Raw genomic sequence first — 20,788 nt, 5'->3', positions numbered from 1 at the left:
TCGGACACCCAACACACAGGCATGCCAATGTTTCACAAAGTCAATAGGATTTGGGAGCCAGGGCGGAGGAGTGGAGCCATTAGGACTCCCTGATACCCCGACCTGTAGCCCTCCAGCAGCAGCTCTGACAACACCCAGGCAGAAGTCATACATCATTGCGTCATCTTCAGCAGGTGTTACAACAGGTGTTACAATAGCCTCCTGAGCAGGTTCTGGATCAGCAGCATCTGCAATGGATTTTGTGTCAAAGCGTTGGTTGAAGGGCTCTCACTGGGCTCTGTTGGGTCCCCTAGCCTTGTTAGCATAATTTTCTTCAGTAGGACCGAGGATCTCAGTGGTCACAGGCACAGCGGGGCCACAGCCTCAGCAGTCAGATACTCCAGTGACCCCAAAAGCTCTGAAGCCAGATCTCTGCAGACTCTCACCTGCATTGCAGGCACAACCTCTGACATCGCAGCAGAGGATTCCATCTCCTCCTCAATCCCAGTTACCTCTGCCCATCTTTTTCCCCTGCTGTGGTCCCTTGCTCTGCGTGGGCCCCAGCAGGGGTACCAAGTATTTCACTGACTGCTGGGATTCTGCTTCCAGCTGTATTAGTAGCCTCCTACAGGTGGAGCAGGCAGCACCCGTGTATAAACCACTTCCTTACCATGAAAGTCAAGGTACAGGGACATAAAGAGCACTCTGCCTGGTCGGAAGATGTAGTGAATTTTTCCATGGACAATGTATGTATTCTTGCTATTTAGGCAAGGGGCACAACCAATGGACATTCCAAGTGTCATCGGAAAACCCTCAGTCTGTGTCGTCACTCTCATAGCTGGTATCTAGGAACAAGACCATAGAGAGCATGTTGCATGGGTTGTATTTGTATCATGCAAGTCACCATCTCTAATTAGCTTCTTGCCAGTATGACATTTTAGGTGAGGGCATACAGTACTCTGCTAATATATTGCCAACTCTTCGTACGATAGTAGGATTATTGCATGGGATCTACACTTTTTTCTATCCACTAGTTCAAGCAAGGTAACTATGCATAGACACTGGATACCAACACTGAGGAGCCACCCATTGTGTTTGCGTATCCACACCTGTGGTCATGTGGGATAAGCCTGCTGCTCCTGCCTAGCCACTCTGAGGGTGGCAGCCGAACACAGGAGTCGGAGAATGTTATAATCAAGAAGTGCACAAGGAATTCCTCGACAACAGCTTGACAGAGAGCTATATGAAGTGGTATATTTTTCCTCTGCTGCACGCACAACGTCAACTTAATAGAAGTTGATCTAATGTCCCAACACACTGCAGCATTACATTCCATTGCACGCTAGTCACAGTTGTAGTTTTAATACATTTAATGGGATTTAAAGTCTTGTGGGGTCACTTTCTGGTGAAGGTGAGCGCCAAGTGGCTGGCGAAGTAGAAGGGCGCCAAGGATCTCAGTCTTGACTCCATAGTTTAATGGGAATTGGTGCTATCTACATTTTGGCAGAGGAGAAGGATTGTAGCATTGCCCACCTGAGTATCTTGGTCTTCCCTTAACAGCTGCAGGTTAAATGCTGGACCCAGGTTTACTTGAAATGTTATGTTATATTGTGATGCTTTTGTACTGAACCCAATTATCACTATAGTAGTTTCAAAGAGCCAAATCCTTGCCTGGCGTGTATTCTGTCCCCATCTGGGGTAACCAAACATTAGTCTGCTCGGAGGAATGCATGAGCAAGGGTGATGTAAGAGAGGGGGGAGCAGACACAGAGAAGGAGCTAGGCAGGGCTAAATGATTACACTAGTATGGATTTGTGTTTGTCCATTACATACGGGCAGAGGTGACACAGAAGAGTATATGTTGAACTAATATATGCACTTGTATTCCAAGGTACTTTTGGAGTATTATAAGGTAGAGATTGAGTAGCGCTGGCTGTGCTTGGGAATCAAGAGTGTGCTTGGTCAATCCATGTAGATATGTAAGCTTAAAATACCTGCTCTGTCTATTTATGGTACTCTAGGTAGATTCACAAATGATAATTCTGGGGCTCAAAACTCAGATCAGAAGGCAGCCTATTCCAAGAGTAGGAAGTGTGAGAGGTGAATGTTGTTGGTAACAAACCACAAGGAAGTGGGATGGACACATTTAATAAAGTAAAATGTGTATGTCTGACTCTAGACGGAAGTTAAATGATGTTCATGTTCTGTATAGCAGTTAATGCAACAGTAAGGCTTACTAACAGCAATGAGGATCATGGATGGAATCCTTCAAGCGACAAGCCAACAATGCAAGCATGAGTAGCCATATGAAGAAGCACTGAAGGGCCCCAGAGCACAAAACAGTCACAAATAGCAATTTAGTAGTAGTAAAAGTAGGGATAAATGGGTGTCCCTGAAGACCCATCCAGGTTAGAGTGGCTCTAAGTAGGCAGGTTCCCTTCTGAGGATAAAGCCCTGGGGTTGCTGCCCGAGCAGTCATTGTGCTATGCCAGCAAACGTTTCAGGATTCCTGAGATGTTACGGAGGTTGGGCCCCTCATAAGAGGTTACTGAGCTCCTCTGGGAATCGCCTGCAAATAAACCACTACTTTCCACAGCTGTTGTTGCCTGGTCTGGTTAACAGGTGGTAGTAGGGAAACACACAGATAACTTTGGGAAACGTAGCTAAGTTTACGGGACATGCTGCTCTTTCTACAGCAATGGACAGTCTTCAGGCCAAAGCTCCCAGGTCTGGCCCAGAATGGAGAGAATGGTCTTTGAAACACACATACATTTGCTCAAAAAATGAACCTGAGAAATGGTAATCTGGGGATCTTATACATTGGGAGACCTAAAACCTGTCCCTATACAAATGAGTTTACTGCTGTGCTGACTCCAAAGCTAGGCCCTCTGCCAGCAGCAGCAGGATAATTGGAACTTTGGTCATTACATAAACTGAAATATTCTTCAAAAATTCTTTCATAACCCAGGGGGTTTAGGTTAAAACCTGTGAAAACAAACTTGAGTTTGCACTAACACTGGCCTGCCCCAGACTAAACATTTTCCGGCAGCAAGGAGAATCACACACATTACCCCCTCCTGACTTAGTGGGCAGACAGTGACCCTTCAGGAATTGTGCTTAATACTGGCAACCCCTCCCCAGTTCATAACCCTCTGAACATCGCTCATTACTAAATAAGAATATTAATGAATTAATTGCACACCAAAGATTAAAATTGCAGACTTTTGTCAAACTCTGTCACACATGTTTACAAAGCAAATATCTGCAGCAAAACTAAATTGCACAGCGCCCTCTTAATTAATTCAGTTGTCTACCATCTGTTCTATCTTTTCAGCACAAGGAAAGAGTGGGCTGCACTAGCAGGTTTCTTCCCAGACAGCCAAGTGAGAAAGAGACACATTGGTTGGAGAGACCTTTAATCTCTCTGAAAGAGTAACTACCCTGCAATTTGAGAAGATGCATCAATGTGAGAGTTTTGGTTCAGGCTGGCCAAGGAAATGAAACAACTTTAAGCAGGTGTCTTCAGGAGTTCTGAGTAAGAGTGGTACCCACCCAACTTTACAGAAAGACAACTCTGACAGAGATGTAGTAATGTCGGTTTCTTTTGTAAAGGAATAAAGGAAAAAGGTTAAGTGGGGAAAAGACTGTGGGCCTAGTTTACTCACCCTAATTCTCAATACGTCTCCAGTTCTCTTCTTATCCACATTTTATCCTCAGGTGGTCCTGGAGGCCGACACCCAGCCGTCCAGATAAGGTGTGTATCAGGTCTTTTTATGCACAGAAATCTTGTCATGCGGCCCTTTTAATTCTTCCTTGCATACCACTTACACAGGCTATTTATGGCAGCACCCCTCCTAAATCATGGAGCTCACTGGTGACAGCCTGGCTAGCAGCAGCATGCAAATCTGCTCTTCTCTTTAGTAATTGACACAGTTCTTTGAAAGAAGCAATTGGGATGAGTCCTGGTCGGTTTACATTTTTTAACACTCTATGATTTTATCAAGATAATACTTTCTGAGTAATGTAAAAGGGAATTTGTGTTTTGATCACTTTGTTCAACTGCATGCATTTTGTCGGTTACAGTTTTATTAAAGCATCTTGAATCATGAAGACGCTTTTCACTTTTAGGACACAGGTAGTATTGTGTAAAATGAAAATTGTCTTAAACAAGGGCTGCATTTCTGCTTAATTGGCATTAATAGAGGCAACACAGTTGCAGCAGAATGGGCATTTCATACTTTGTTTTCTTTTCATCACAGAAGCACACCAATTGCATAGCTAGGCATGTGGTCTGAACTTTAACTACCTTTCTGACCACCCACCGCAAGTAGGTATAATGGATACAGGTAGAAGCAGTGCTGTATATATTTACAGTGGCACAGATTTTACCTTTACCTCTCAACAGGACTGCTATATATTCAGGCAAAGTAGCCTAATTTATCAACAGAGCTGCTATACCCTACGGAGGTAATTGTGCCAAATATTCACAGCACTGCTGAGTGCATCATGCCCACATTTCTTAGCAGGACTTCTATGTTTTGGGAAAGTACCTGAATTTCTTAACAGAGCTGCTGTTAAGAAAGCACGAACATGTGTTGGCATTTTCTGCAGCGAGCTAAAGTACAGAGCAAGAACAGTGTCTGAGCTCTTCCCACCAACCTCCGACAGTGTGAGAAGATGGCATTGCTGTCATATACTTCAATCCCTTCTACTCGGCCTTGCGCTTTTCCCACTGCCAAAATTCGAGCACATTTCAAAACCTCATTATGAATCTCCTGACTAATGTATGATAGTCCATACAGGCTTAGAGCTTTTGACAAGCCAGGTATGTCAGGCAAGCCTCACATGGAACTGCCAGTGCCCTAACCCTATATGCCTTTCAGTGTCAATAGCCTGTTGGGAAAGGCCGCTCAGTGGGTCAATAACCCTGCTGCAGAGATTATTGTGTAACCTGTTAGTTCAAATCCTGTTAATAGGTGAGTTAATGAGTCTGCATCAGAGATCTGCATGTAAGATGCATGTAACATTCAATTGTAACACAGTTGACTTAACATTTGACTTATCAAAATGACTACCAAATGTTCAGTGATTCAGAACACACACATTTCATCCGGGATGCTCTACTTGTAATGGCTCATAAGACAACTCATCAGGGCAGCTATACCTGTGATTGCTCAGAACACAACTCTTCAGGGCTGCTATGCTTGTAATGGCTCAGAACACAAACCTCATCAGGGCTGCTATACATGTGATTGCTCAGAACACAACTCTTCAGGGCTGCTGTGTTTGTAATAGTTCAGAACACACACCTCATCGGGGCTGGTATACCTGTGATGGCTCAGAACAGACACATCTATTTTGGGCTGCTATACTGTAATGGCTCAGAAAAAGTGCAGCCCATGAGGACTGATATGTGTGTAATGGCTCAGAACACACACCTCATCAGGGCTGCTATGCGTGTGATGGCTCAGAGGTAGAACACACACATACCATGAGGACCACTATACTTGTAATGGCTCAGAACAGACATCTCGTTTGGGATGCTATACGTGTAATGGCTCAGAAGAAGCAGATCCAATGAGGACTGCTATACTTGTAATGGCTCAGAACAGACACAACCTCATCTCGGCTGCTATACCTGTGATGGCTATACCTTGAAACACTTGTGTATAGGCGCGTTACAAATACCATATCATATCATATCATATCATATCATGGCTCAGAACACACAACTCTTCAGGGCTGCTATACTTGTAATGGCTCAGAATACACGCCTCATTGAGGCTGCTATACCTGTAATGGCTCAGAACACCCATCTCATATGGGCTTGTGTACTTGTAATGGCATATAGTGTTGGTAAAGCATCTGCTTTCAAGCAAGTGCTGCATCTGGTCGGATACACATCTAACTCAATAATTCGCAGCCTAATGGCCAAAAGGAGGTTTACACACATCTACAAAGGAGCACCCAATGGTAAAGCTGCACTATATTTTTAAATAGAAAAGGCATTTTCAGCTTTTTGGATATTTATTGGTGCTAGGTTAAAAGACAAACAGAAAAACAGGAGAGGAAGAGCAACTCTGAACCTAAGCAATACAGAAGAACAAAGGTGTGGCAAGGGGAGCGAAGGGACAGAGAACATGCTAGACAATCCAAAAGACGAATTCGAGCAACATGAAGAGAGCAATGAGCTACATGATAGAGCAACAAAGAAAGTGAGAAGGGAAAGAGAGTTAATAATAGGACAAACACACAATCGGAGTGAGGGATAGAAGCAGAGCAAACAAGACATTTGGAGACAGTAAAATAAAACCCAGATCAACAGCAGGTAGGGAGAGAGGGAAAGAGAAAAGCAAGACTACAGAAGGGCAGGCCAATAACATAAGATACAGTGCAAGAAAGATAATCAAAAGGAGAAAAGGAGTAGCAACCACAACCAAGAAAATTTTAAAAAAACAGATATAGCCAGAGTTATGAAATGAGAGAGGAAGAGGAGTTAAATCAACCGATACAGCGAGATATAGGAGGGAAAAAGCAACAATAGAATGCAGAGATAGGAGATGCAGAGTGATAGAAAAATAGACCACAAAATGTGGCAACGGAACACTTAAGGGTGAGAGGGAGAGCATCAGAGAGTGGGAGATAGGGGAAACAAAGAAGCAAAGGGAAGGAGAGATGGAGCAAAAACATGGATGTCAAGCAGGTAGTGTAAGGCAGCAACAGTAGGCCCGAGAGGCAGATAAGTGATGCTGGTAGAGTGAGGGACTTGATTTATGAATCACCCGATGTAACTAGCTGGCATCTGTAGTAACTCTTAAAAGAGTTTGTGCCCAAGTATCATGGAGATGAAGCTGAGTAGCATGCATCTACAAAGTTCTTGTGAGGGGAAAATGTTTTCCACAGGTGCAAAACATTATTTAGAACCACTTTGAAATACAGCTGTTTTGACACGTATGTTTTCGAACAAAGTTTAATTTTACGCCCAAATTGGATAGTTGTCAGACACTTTTTACTCTCTTGCGAAGGAGGAAAATCATTTTTACTCTCTTGAAATTGGATTTACTCTCTAATTCTAAAAATTGGGACTAAAATACTCTCACTCCAAAATTCTATGTGGAGCACTGCCGACACCCTCCAGAAATCTGAAACTTCTACCTGCAAGCAGTCTTTCACTAGTGACGTCCTCGTAGCCTGAGCTATTCTTCTTCATCAGACCCAGAAGGGTTTGAGGGCCTCTCCCTGCTGTAGCCTGGAGGTGGTCAACATTGCCTCTTATTGAGAGGAGGCTCGCTCAAGTATTGAGAAGTGTTCCCCACACCTTACAAGTCTGGCTCCAGTCAGGTAAATAGACAAGACTGAACACCACCAATCACAAACCATTTTCCATTCGCCCTTCTTCCTTGTGGCAGAAGGCTTTTATGTATTTCCCTATTTGCATGAAACTCCCTGCTCTAACAGCTACAAACAGCTCCTGGAACACACTGCAGCAGCTCTGCCACCTATCTCTGGAACAATCACACTGCAGTTTAAGGGGTGCTGTCTAGATTCTTTGTTAGAACAGTGCATTGTTTTGCTCGAAAGTAAAAAGGTCACATTTGTTTACCAACATTTCTACTGCAAAATGCAGGGGGAGACCCCAACACTCCCCCCTCACCTAACCTCCAGACCCCCTTTCCTATACACCTAACCCCAACCCACCATCTACCTTTTTGCAGTAAAAATTGTGGTAACAAATTAGGTTAAATTAAATTCGACCATTTTAATTTCATCCAAAAAGATGAGTACCGTTGGTTGGCAATGATGCCCCTATCATGCATTCTGCATCTGGGACCAGGAAAAATACAGCCCCCCATTGGCTCTGTGGATGATGTAAATACATTGATGGTATATATGCCATGCACAATGACTCCTCAGAGGTTGGTTAAACATTCATTCTAGCAATGTACTTGGAAGTAGGGGCAAGACCTCCCCAGCACTCATCCATATCACACTTCTCACTGTGTTGCCCTGTCTTATGCATTGCAGTTGGTCCCACTAAGCTTTTTCACCACACACATCTACTTTAATGGTTACGGACTGTTACAACCCCCCAAATACCCTTGTTTATTGGCAAGCACTGAAATATTGCCTTGCATTATATGTCTTTCAGAGTTGTTGATGGCCAAGAGGATCCTCCATATTGTCCAAAAACCTAACATTAGGCAAATTGGAGCAACAACTCTACTTCATGCATTATGTGTACTTTCTGAAAGAGTTTTTTTCACAATAACTTTGTGCAGACTAGGCCATTTTCGGCTCACTGGTTAGGTTTTCTGTTAAGCATGCTAAGTGAACTTCATAGAAAGTGAAAGAGTCACTCTATGCATTGTGCCTGTGTGCGAAGGGTAAGTTACTCGCACTCTACTCATGCTCGTGCTCATAGGAAGGGAGTACTTAAGATCTGAAATTCTCTGCCTATGTTACAGATTCTCATCCTCTAACCGCCCTAATCTCTGCACCCTCACTCTGGCATTAAAACAGTTAGTTCTGCACCCATTTTCTGCAACATATGAAAACCAAGTATCATGTCCACCAAAACCCATGTCTCCTGCAGTCCCCAACATTTCCACTTATTATTCCGCACAGATTCCAGCAAGCCCGGTAACCAATCACAATAAACTCTGTGCGGCACAACTGTGCACTCAACAATGCTACAGGCACCAGAAACCCCAAAGTTGTTCACCAAAAGAATTAATTGCAGCACCACAATGATGGGTTAAGCATGAAAAGTAGGCAGAACTGGACTGGTCTACGGTGAACTATGGAGATTTCCCGCTGGTCCTCTACCCACTGGGCCTCTTGTGTGTAGGCACCCTAGTTATCTGCTACCCCTATCCTCTATGTAATTAAAAAGGACTTCTAATTGGCACACCTTTTTTTTAAGAAGTCAGGAGATTAAATAGTCTATAAAGGTCAGAAATTCTAAGAAGTTAAAGGTGCAGCGGTAAAACGGCCTGGGCACAAAGATTGTAAAGTAATTAAAACGGACATAAAGTATCCTAATGGTAAGGGTAAGTGTCCCCTAGACACTATCAAGCAGAAAACAGTCACATTTTCAGAAATTCAATAAGTTTCAAGTAGTTTAAAGGTACATTTGCTTAATATAGTAAGATTTTAATGTATCCAAGAAAACAAACAAATACTCCATTTATCAATTCAATGTGATCTTGTAGACCATGGCTCAATGCGTTTCTGGAATGAATCCCTTAACCAGGAATGTAATTCATCCAATCTATTATTTTATCAATTTAAAAAAAGAAAAACTATCCTTTAGTAATTATTTTTACCCCGATGTAAATTCTCGACAATATGCCTGTGTGTAATATTAAAATAATGTACTAAACAATTGCTCTCTTGAACATCCGTGAAGACCTGCTCTCAAACCTTGATTCCAACACCCCCTGTGTCCTCATCTTACTTGATCTCTCTTCTGCCTTTGACACAGTCAACCATGCCATCCTGCTCAACCGTCTCCGTGATAACCTGGGTATCACCGGTCAGGCCCTGGCATGGCTGACTTCTTTCCTGTCTGATGGACCCTCCCAGGTTCAACTTGGGTCCTTCCTCTCCTCTATCTCTATCTGTGGTGTCCCCCAGAGGTCTAACCTCTCTCCCAGTCTGTTCAACCAATACCTGGCACTTCTTGCCCATCGCATTGCCGCTCTCTGCCCCAACTTTCAGTGCTATGCGGATGACACTCAGCTCATTTTCAGGCTACCTTCGGCCACCTCTTCTCCGTCTCTCATCTCTGACTGTCTGTCTGCTATCCAGGAGTGGTGTGCCACCAATGATCTCTGCCTTAATTCCAGTAAGACTGAGATTCTCCTCATCGGCACACCCGCTCCCTCCTTTCCTGTCACTCTCTGGCCGGCCTCTCTTGGCCCTCTTCCTGCTCACACCTGCGAGGCTAAAAACCTTGGGGTCATCTTCGACTCCACACTCTCCTTCTCTCCTCACATCTCTGACATCTCTAAGAAGTCACACTACCAGCTGCACCTCCTCACAGGTATTCTTCCTTTCCTCTCCTTCCCCCAGAAGCTCACTGTCTCCAGAGCTCTGGTTCTCTCTAGGCTGGACTATTGCAACAGTATCTTTCTAAATCTGCCTGCTTCTACTCTCCGCCCTCTGCAACTCATCCAGAACAGGACTGCAAGACTTGTCCTTGGCCTCAGGCCCATGAATCGTATCTCTCCAGGACTGAAATCTCTTCACTGGCTGCCAGTGGCTGTGAGGATTAAGTTCAAAACCCTCTGGATTGTCCACAAGGCCTCCTGGGGCCTCAATACCTTCAACTCTCTCTTCCTAAATATCTTCCTTCTCAAGCTCTTCCCTCATCCGCCTCCAACTCCCTCAGAGTCAGTCACTTCTCCAAGTAACGAGTTGGTGGTAGATCTCTTTCTTCGGCTGGGGCCTCCCTCCGGAACAGCCTCCCTGCAACTTGAGGAGAACCATTTCTGGTTCCGGAAGCACCTCAAAACCTTCCTCTTTGCTTCTGCTTTCTCTCCTCCTCTCCCCTGCTGATTTTGTGGTTGAACTGTACTGGTTACCTGGCCACCCCCTGATCTCAGGCCCAGGTCCCCTTCCCCGCCAGTTACACACCTGCACTGCCTCCCGGGCAACCCCCGCACTTGGGGACTGTTTTCTGTATCCCTACAGTCCCCCACCAGCATTTGACACCTGATGTCTGCACTTACCCTTGCACTTGCCACCAGCTGGGCCTACTTCTCATATTGTTTTATTTATTCTATTTATCCCATGTACTGCACTGTCCCCACTGCCCTCCCACTCCGCACTTTTCCTCTTCCCCCTTCCCCTGCACTTGCGCAATTTGAATGGCACTTGGCCTAGTAGGATTGCTGTTTCTGTCTTTCCTCTGTTCCCCATCCCTTGCCGTGTCGCGCCTTGAAACACTTGTGTATGGGCACGTCATAAATGCCGTATCATATCATATCCTTCAAGGAATTCTTTATATCAGTAGACTTGGTGGATTTGTTTCAGCCGACACATGTTTCGAGCACAGCTCTTCTTCTAAGGCTGATATTTACCAATTTATGTATAGAATCATACAATTATCATACGTTTAAACCCAGACAATTATGTACTTTAGACAATACACAACAAGAAATCAAAGTGCCAGACAGAGGCCCAGTACATCCCAGGAGTTAATAAAAGATCATAACAAATTATACAACATGACCGTAATTAGTCCAACAAGAACATATATAATGCAACAAAAAAAAGGATACATTTCCGATGGGCAGTGTAGCAACCCCAAAAGGAAGCAAAAGAGAACAAAATACAGTGAAGCAATAATGAGTATATCCACCAAAATAAGGAAGTGCATCCCATTTAAGAATGAGCATGTTTGTCATATTGTGTCCCATCACAACAACACACCATGAGCCACATCAATATAGGTAACCCAGCATTCACTGATTCTGACCCATATGGCAATCTCTAAATAAAATATTCACGTTAAAGGTGCGTACCCTTTAACTTCCTGTTATGTCCAGTCCTGTTGGAAAATTACTAAAATGAATTTAATAAGACAAAAACCTAATTAATCAATCCTCCTATACCATAAAAAGTGTATTGATTGCCAGCTAGTCAGCTATACACACGAGAACCCATAATGCCAAAGTCAGAGTGTCACCTGTTCTGATTCACAATTATAACAGATCTGTGGTGTCATATCTGTAAAAGTTCATATGGATATAAGCATCTATATAGTATCTATATGCCAATCAATGTAACCCAATAACAAATCAGTAGTCAAGTGTCATATGTACAAATTGTGCACATGCTCTTTCCTCAATAGTGTGGAAATGATGTACCCGAAGGTTAGGAAAACCTAATATAAAAAATTATATTAAAATCATACTATAGTAACCAACTTAATCTACTTGAAACTTATTGAATTTCTGAAAATGTGTGTTCTCAGCTTGATAGCGTGCAGGGGACGGGAGTACCCATACCATTAGGACACTTTATTTCTGTTTTAATCCCCTTACCTCTTTCCCAGTCACCAAACCCCTGTCCTTCCTTCTCTCCTTATTCCCCACATCCCTTTCAGGCGAAAAATGTGTTATACATATTCCAGTGTGTAATTCCTCAATATCAACAAATGTTTCCTATCTTTTTTATGTTTATTACTTTTTAATGCTTGTACAGGGACAAATGTCTGTAACATTTCTGGGTAGGGAACCCCAACGCTCTGCTCAGTAGGGTGTGGCTTTCTTGCAACAGTTTGACAGCAAGGAATGTGTGAATTGCCACCGTATTTCTTTTAAATAAATTAAGCACTTTTGCGTCCAAAGTCCTGCACTTCAACCCATCAAAGCCAAGTTTTAAGTTCAGTGTGCAATACAAAAAAGATCTCATAATACAAATATAGGAACTGCGTTAGTAAGCTGGTTGGGGGGACAGATGGTCCTTAAATAAGCTAAGAAGGTAGCCATTTTGTTGAGAAGCAGATGTGCATTTCAGAGAGTTCTGGTGGAATGTAAATAATGTGGAACCTTTGAAGACAGAAGTTTAGTAGCAGTAAATGGAGGGAAACTGGCACTGAGTTGATAGACAGCAGTGAGCATCAGCTAGGCAGCGCCCGAGGCATGCACGGGAGAACATGCTTGGAGAAATCACTGCATACATCTGTACTGGATCCTGTATGAAAGAGGGCTGAAGGCGGGAACTTACCATATCCACTTCGGAAATACTATCTAAACTTTCAACTTGAACATCTACCCCTACTGGAATTGCAGGCCCTGTGAAAAAATGAACACATGCTGTTAACAATATTTAGGACATACTGGAGCTAGACTAGAAAAGAATAAAGCCATTGCTTACAAAGGTTTTAAGTGAGATCACTGAACACATAAGTGAAATACAACATTCAATGGCCCCGATTCACAAAATCCACTCTTATCTGGCAAGATTACACAAACTAAGACTGTAACAAACTGCGCCTGATTCACCAAAAAGCAAAAGAAGACCTTTTGTGATCAGTCACGACTAAAAGTGCAACTGTGGCTTGGTCGGTGGGAGAGTGGGCTACCTTAGTAACATTCACTTTTTATATGCAAAATGGGCGTGTTAATATATGGTCAATTTATATGAAGGCCGCATCTCCACAAGCAAATGGTTTACCTTGATTTGCACATTTTACAATGTTTACCTGTTCCACCCTGGAACAAATCAGATTTGGAACCTGGGAAAATCCAAAGGAACAAATGCAATTTTTCAAATAGTTTTCCCTGAAAATAGTTCACTTCACCCACAGTTTGACACCATATGGAATTAACATTTAAACCCATTGATTTCCGTTAACACTGGCCATAAAATGTTTTGCTGAAAATGGCTGCAATGCTCGAAATTGGTTAGTCTGCATACATCACTGCAGCATCGAATGTGAGGTGAACCACACTTTATGGCGGAGAACCGAGACAATCCAATCACAAGCGGAATGTTGGCGCCCAGAAAGTCACCAGTCAGCAAGTCTGATTCTCTGTCATCTACCTCACAAAGTTAAAGCAATCTGACACAGATGTGCTCTGACTCCAGTGCAAGAATCCCCCATTTAGATGTTCACATCTAGAAACACTTTCAGGTTCACTGTTGTGTCAACTTTCGATTCTACTGCAGGAATGGGCAACATTTCATGTGTTTTTTACTGCATGAAATTTCTAAATGTTGAGTACAAGTTAAATTACTTGTGTTAATAGAAGCTAAAGGCTTAGAGGAATATACTATCATTTCAGTGGTGTAACACAAAATGCAGGGGCCTCTGTGCGAGCCCTGTTAAGGAGGCCCCGCAACATTCTCGAAGAACCACAGGTAACACCACATCTCCTGGGCCGGCCGGATTCAACACACATGCTCAAAACAAATGAGGATTATACTTCCACAAGAGCATCCTAAGTGCTGCACTAGGTGAAACATGCAAGTATGTTCTGAACCAAATCTTACATAACATACAAGACATCACTGCGCACACCAGTAACATATCATGTGCATGCCAGTGTTAGAGACATCTTTTGGTGTCAGGGGGCAGGTGACTCTTGAGGGTGCACAGGTGATGTAAATGATTCAAGGTCAGTGACAGCAAATTAATATTTGTAATGGAGGGGCATTAAAATCTCCTACAAACGAGTGCAAGCAACTGAAGAAGCAATGCAGGTGGTTTCTGTGTTCTCCCCCGGAGAAAATGCTGACAATAACGTGTTGAAATTATGCATTTTACAGTGCAATGTTTGCAAATTTACAATTGGTTCTCTAGTGTGACACATGAAAACATCCAGTTGATGCCATGTCACCAACAGTACCCAGGAGCACTGTACACTTGCATTATGCCTGTGCATACAACATATGCCGGAATTACTACTGTAAATCACTTTCATACAACTACACCCATTAAATATGCCAGAATTGCCACTGTAAATTACAACATGAAGCTGCACCCACAATATATGCAAGCATTCCCAGTGCAAATCACCTTGATGTTGTGGCACATATCTATGGCAGTATGGTCACTGTAAATCACTTTTATGAAGATGCTGCCATATCTATACCATAATTCCTGTTAGTACCCGGTGAGGGCGCAATCAGAATGAAAGAGCGATTCTGATTGGCCAACGCTGAGTCATTACCAGGATTATCCCTCCGTCGGGATTCCACGGCCTTTGTCCCCGGCGGGGGGCGTGGCAGCCCCTCAGCTAATGAGGAGGCTCGAAGCGGGGCCATCCCCGCTACGAGCCTCCCCAAGGCTGAGAGGCTACCTTCGCCCCCCGCCGTGGACTCGGGTAAGACTTTTTTTGTATTTTTTTAAAAATTCCCTTCCCTCTCTCCCACCCGCCCTCCCAACTTACCTTCTTGTTCTGCATCCCCGACGGGGGACGAGGGAAGCCTCCAGCCATGTGGAGACTCGGAGCGGGGCCATCTCCGCTCTGCGCCTCCACACGGCTGGGGGCTTCCCTCATGCCCCGCCGGGGACGCAGGTGCATTTTTTTTCCCCTCTTCCCCCGTCCCACTCCCGCCCTCCCAATCTCACTTACCTTCTTTTTGATCCTTTTTCTGGAGTGGACGTGCTGGGAACGCTTGTGTTCCCAGCACGTCCGCTCCCGATGGCCACCATGGAAAGGGAAAACGGACTCCGTTTTCCCTTTCCATGGCGGCCATTTTCTTGGTTGTTTCTTTTTTTTTTCTGTCCCGAAACGCTGCAGCATTTCGGGACAGAAAAAAATGCTTTTAGTGCCCCGGTCACGTACATAATGTGGGCCGGGGTACTAATAGCATTATGACCCTTGTGGCAGGGGCATTACCGACTCAGGTAATGCCCGGGGCCTTCGGTAAGGCCTTCGCTTCGCTCGGGGCCTATACCTATGGGCTCCGGGGCATTACCTGAGTCGGTAATGCCCCCGCCGCTCGGGTCATATTGCTTAAATATAGAACCTTGATGACATTGCAGAAACAAAACGAGCCAGCATTGCCACCATAAATAACTTTCATCATGCAGTCCCCATCTCCAAACACATACATGCAGTGCTCTTACATAGACACATATACACACAGAACCACACCCCCACACACAGTCTTTCATACACACACACACATGCATCCACTCACAGAAATATATCCATTTACAAACAAACATTAAAAACCTTGCACACATACAATGATTTAACCTATCTTTCAGTTTTCATGCAGATGCTTCGGTGGTCTTCTCTCGGTCCATGTGGTTCAATGACAACGTCCTGGAACACGTCAGGGACCCAGGCAGCCTCTAGCTTGGTTCTCTCTCCACCAGTGGGAAGCATTATGCAGCGACTGAATACCATAGGGTTGGCACAGAGCACAGCTCACACCTTTTTCTGATATGCAGTCAGGCCTGGGGCCCCGCTGTTGCCCCAGTGCCCCTGCCCCCATCCCATTGGCCTGTGATATGCTACTGCTTTTCTTATTGGTAGGGTATGTTTATTAGCTTCGTTTCAGATACATCAACGTCTGGATATGATACATTTAGGCACACCCACCAACCAGACTATGCATACTCTCCAAGCTCTAACACTAACCAACAAATACTGAGCACTCATTCCAGCTCTCAAACTAGCATTCGTTGCCCACCCATCCACATGACCTTATTGACATTCCATGCAGAAGCATTCACGCATATCATACAAGCACCTTACAACATCACTTCTCTGGCAAAATTCTAAATCCCAAAACGTTGCAAATCGCTAAAAATAAAAACAAATCATTGCAATGTGTAGAAAGCAGCATACTAAATATTGAAAACATGTTTATAGATGAACAAACTATTTAAATACTTGTATGAATCTGAATGTCATGTTATACTTCTCATAAATGGTTAACTTGTTTAAATAGTTCAAAAGATTCTGAAAAAGTATTAAAATATAAGTAAGTAAGTTTATCCGGATTGTCACAATCCATTAAATATTAGACATAAAGCAATCGGAACAGCACGAAAAGTAAAAATAAGTCAATCAACTGAACGATTAAAACAGTCAGAAATAAAAATCATAAGATAAAATGACATGCAGTTTAAATGCATAGGGCAACATGCCTTTGCGCCCGAATACCCTTGGGTCTGGTGCGCAATATGAATAAACAAACAAACAAACAACAGCACCAATCAACAACGGCACAAATTGCATCAGTACAGCCAGTGCTCCAGGTATGATTTTGAGGTGTGAGTATTTTACTCCCTACTTTTAAACTTTGAGAGTAAATGTGATAGCAAGGCAGTAAACATGAGTCTTCTTTGCAAGAGAGTAAAAAGCATCTGACATTCAGCCAATGTGTGCAAAGAGCTTTCTGATTCGTGACAAAAAAGCAGGTTTCTCTTACAATTAACAGATAAAGCGCGTGATCCAGTGACAGAAACACCCTCTCGCAAATGGAACAGATGAGCACTAACAATGAGCTTCCTTTGCATGTAAAGGAAGGGTACAACAGCAGTATAAGCTTTTTAAAACATTTTTTTTATTGTATTGGCATTTTGTAACAAGAAGTTAAGGCACTTCAAACAAATAGTCTTGTCCTTACTGTGTGTTCATTTACACCCCCTAATCCCCTATCCCCGCCCCCGGCATGCATCCCTTACAACCACACAAAAACCTTCAGAGGTGCTTTTATGCTCCTACTGTCGATACCCATCAGGCTATGCACCTTATTTTTCAAAAAACGGTAACCATATTTCACCAACTTTGACCCTGGATTCATTGGGAATATGTGTTAAATATTCCATCTCATAGATCGTTCTGACCTTCCTTAGCCATTCCCTTTCAGTAGGGGTTTTGTTCTGCTTCCAGAACTGAGCCACACAACTTCTGGCCGCTAGTAGGAGGGTACGGGTCATGTGTTTTCCCTGATCTTCTCCCTCCTCCTCCTCCATTACCCCAAACAGGGGCCCCCAAAGAAATAGGTTACACGTGATCCCATCATTCCCCCTGATCCACGAGAGGACCCCCCCAATAGATTTGGATCTGGGTGCATCCCCACCACATGTGGTAATAATCTGCGCCGGGGGTTCGTCACTTCCAGCATTTTGAGTCTGCTCCTGGGTACATTTTGGCTAGTAGGGCTGGGGATGGGGGGTGGTGCCAACGGTGCAGGATCTTGATTGCCTGCATTCTGAACTGGAGGGAGGCCGTGGACTGGGAAGCCCTTCTACACATGGTGGCCCATAATTAATTCGGTATCTGTTTTTGCAGATCCTCTGCTCATCTCTTCCTGGCTTTCGGGTCCCGTGGGCGTTCAGAGTGCCGCAACACTTTATAGATGTTTCCTATATGACACTTTGTGTCCGCCCCCTGTAGAAGCAGAGATTCAAAGGCTCTAAGGTCCCTTCTTATGTTGTGTCCCCACTGTGAGGCCTTGAGAGCACCCTTCAGTTGCAAATAATGAAATGGGGAGAGCTGGACAATGTGGAGGTATTCCTCCAATGTTTCCATGGACAAAAATTCTCCACCCTCGCACATCTGTCCTGTTCTAATGAGCCCCGCCTCGTACCATTCCTGAAATTGCCAGGGGTCTGCCATAAGATTCCTTAGGGGAGGCACCCAGATACAGCTGAGGGGGAGGGCCAGGTCGTGATCCACCTCATGTCGCTACCTTACTTCCAGATTGACCACAGCAACTGCAACAGCGGGTGTCGGTGGACCCTACTTGGTATCTCCCTCTGTAGGACTCATAACCACTCACCTAGAGTGACCAGGGAAAGGATTGAGTTGCCATTGTAACCCATTGCTTCTCCGAGTGCGACTCCAGGTGGTCTACTAACACGCGCATCTGAGTTTCACTGTAATATGTCCCAAGATCCGGGAGACCCTCCTACCTCCTCCCTTGAGAGGATGAGGGTTCCGTATGCTATTCTAGGCCTCTTCCCTGCCCATAGGAATTTCAGGAGTCTGCGTTTGACCAATTCTAGAAAGGGCGTGGGAGCATCTGCAAAAGGAACAAGAATTTGGGAAGAATTACCATTGTGCTGCAATTGAGTCTCGCCATCCACAACAGATTAAGTCTGGTCCATCGGTCGAGATCCCCCTTTTTTTCTCCCTCAGAGGATGGAAGTTCCTGTCAAATAAGCCACCAAGGCCTCCAGGAATCTCAACTCCTAAATTACGGAAACCATCTCCCTGCACTCGGAAACCAAGTCCCTTCATATATTCCCCAATCTGGTTTTCTCGGGTCCCAACGGGTATGCTACGGATTTGCTAAGGTTCACCTTGAAGCCCCACAGTTGCCCATATACCTCAAGGTTTTCCAATAGTATTGGGTAGTGGCCTGGGGACTAGTCATGTACAGGAGGGCATCGTCTGCAAATAGACTTAGTTTGTACTCTTCCTCCCCCACTTGCACTCCTTGGATTTGGGTGTCGGCCCTAACATCCCTTGCCCACGGCTCCCTGATCAGCACATAGAGGAGCGGCGACAGGGGGAACCCCTGTCTGGTTCCTCTTCCTAGCCTGAAGGGTTGCGACTCCTCCCCATTCAACGCCACTCTTGCCCTGGGAGTAGAGTACAAGGCCGATATCCAACTCTCCCACTTCTCTCCCATTCCCACCGATACCAGCACCCCTTTTAAGAACGACCAGCTCACGCGATCAAAAGCCTTCTCGGCACCTAAGGATAGTATTAAGGCTCCCCTTTCTTTAGCCAAAGGTGAATGTTGTACGTGAAGGGTTTTACGTTGGTTGTCCTACACCCCTGCCGATTTTTAATAAAACCAGTCTGGTCTGGGTGGACCAATCCAGGGAGAACCCTCTCAAGCCTGGTAGATAGTACCCACGCAAAGAGCTTAGCGTCCACATTGAGCAGCGAGATGGGCCTATACGGTTGACAGTACGTAGGGTCCTTCCCTGGCTTGGGTATCACCACTATTCTGGCCTCCAGGAAGGAGGGGGGTACTTCACCTATTTCGCTGGAGGCATTGGAAACCCTTGCCAATGGTGCTGCCAGCAATTCTTGAAATTGTTTAAAACAAATTGGTGGTGAACCGTCCTCCCCCGGGGCTTTACCAGCATTCAATCTCCATATGGCGGCCACTACTTCCTTCGCCGTGACTTCGGCCTCTAGGGCCGCTATTTTCTCGGGGGTGAGCTTGGGGATTGCCAGGCCTTCCAGGTATGTCTAGATTGCTTGGTCCCCCGGGATCCAGAGTCCTTCCTATATAGCTCATCATAGTACTCTGCGAAAAACCCAGGGATTCTGTCCAGTGGGCCAATCATACTCCCTTCTTTGTCTCATCTTTTCAACCCGTCTGTCCCCTCTACTCCCCATGTCCCTGTTAGCTAGTAGTGACCCCACTAGGTCCCCCCTTCCGTAGTACCGTTGCTTTGTGTATCTCATTTTCTTTAAGACTGCCCCCATAAGTGTGGTATGTAGGGCCTGTCTCTTGTCTCAAATGACATGTAGCAAGTCTGTCCTGTCACCTATCAGTATAAGCTTTGTAATGCTTTGCTCACACTCAGCAGGTCAGTGTGAGTAGGAACTGTGCAGGCTTCCCCCACACAAACAGAAAAGGCGAATCAGGGCAACCGCAACGCAAGCTTTAATCATGTAGAACAGGTGGAGGGGATCAGTGCAAGGTGTAAAGCAAGGGTACAAGATTCCCACACTGAGAACAGATAAAAAAATGTGTATCCGCAATAGAAGCTCCTCTCATATAAAACAGGTGTAACATAGCCTTCAGTAGTGCACACTCCACAGGTGTAACATAGCCTTCAGTAGTGCACACTCCACAGGTGTAACATAGCCTTCAGTAGTGCACACTCCACAGGTGTAACATAGCCTTCAGTAGTGCACACTCCACAGGTGTAACATAGCCTTCAGTAGTGCACACTCCAGCCCAAATAAAGAAACATTGTACCATGGATCTCAGCAGATCATGCTTTCCTCGCATAGAACAGGAACCTTGTGAGTCTCAGCAATGCAAGATTAACACTCTTGGAACGGGTACATTGTGTGTCACAACAGTACAGGTTCTACTTGCATAGAGAAGGAACTGCATGGGATGGAGAAGTGCTAGCACCCCCACGCTGAAGAGGTAACTTAAGGACCTCACAACGGCAATGTCCGCTACACTCACAAATAATTGGAACATCACAGGCCTCAGCAGTCCAAATTACTGTCACAAATAACATTTCCAGCATGTGCCTCGCGGATACAGCAGTGGCACAACCACACACACAGAAGAGGAACAGTTCATTGCCTCAGCAGTCCAATTGTGAGTCCGCTGTTCATCACTGACCCAA

The 20,788-nt window shown here is 44.7% G+C and overlaps 1 protein-coding gene across 3 annotated transcripts in view; it reads right to left on the bottom strand.

Moving 5' to 3' along the window:
• LOC138453539 (gamma-aminobutyric acid receptor subunit rho-1) overlaps positions 1 to 20,788 on the bottom strand; it is a 720,362-nt gene that overhangs the window by 230,825 nt on the left and 468,749 nt on the right. For all 3 annotated transcript variants that reach the window (XM_069606507.1, XM_069606509.1, XM_069606508.1), the window contains one exon: positions 12,715 to 12,782. In XM_069606507.1, coding sequence (XP_069462608.1) covers positions 12,715 to 12,782 — 68 coding nt within the window. The remainder of the gene's footprint in view (positions 1 to 12,714; positions 12,783 to 20,788) is intronic.

The sequence above is a fragment of the Ambystoma mexicanum genome, chromosome 4p (genome assembly GCF_040938575.1).
Source record: "Ambystoma mexicanum isolate Mex_15411 chromosome 4p, UKY_AmexF1_1, whole genome shotgun sequence".
Taxonomy (NCBI): domain Eukaryota; kingdom Metazoa; phylum Chordata; class Amphibia; order Caudata; family Ambystomatidae; genus Ambystoma; species Ambystoma mexicanum.
The sequence above is the reverse complement of the archived record's forward strand: the minus strand, read 5'-3'. Positions and strand labels throughout refer to the sequence as shown.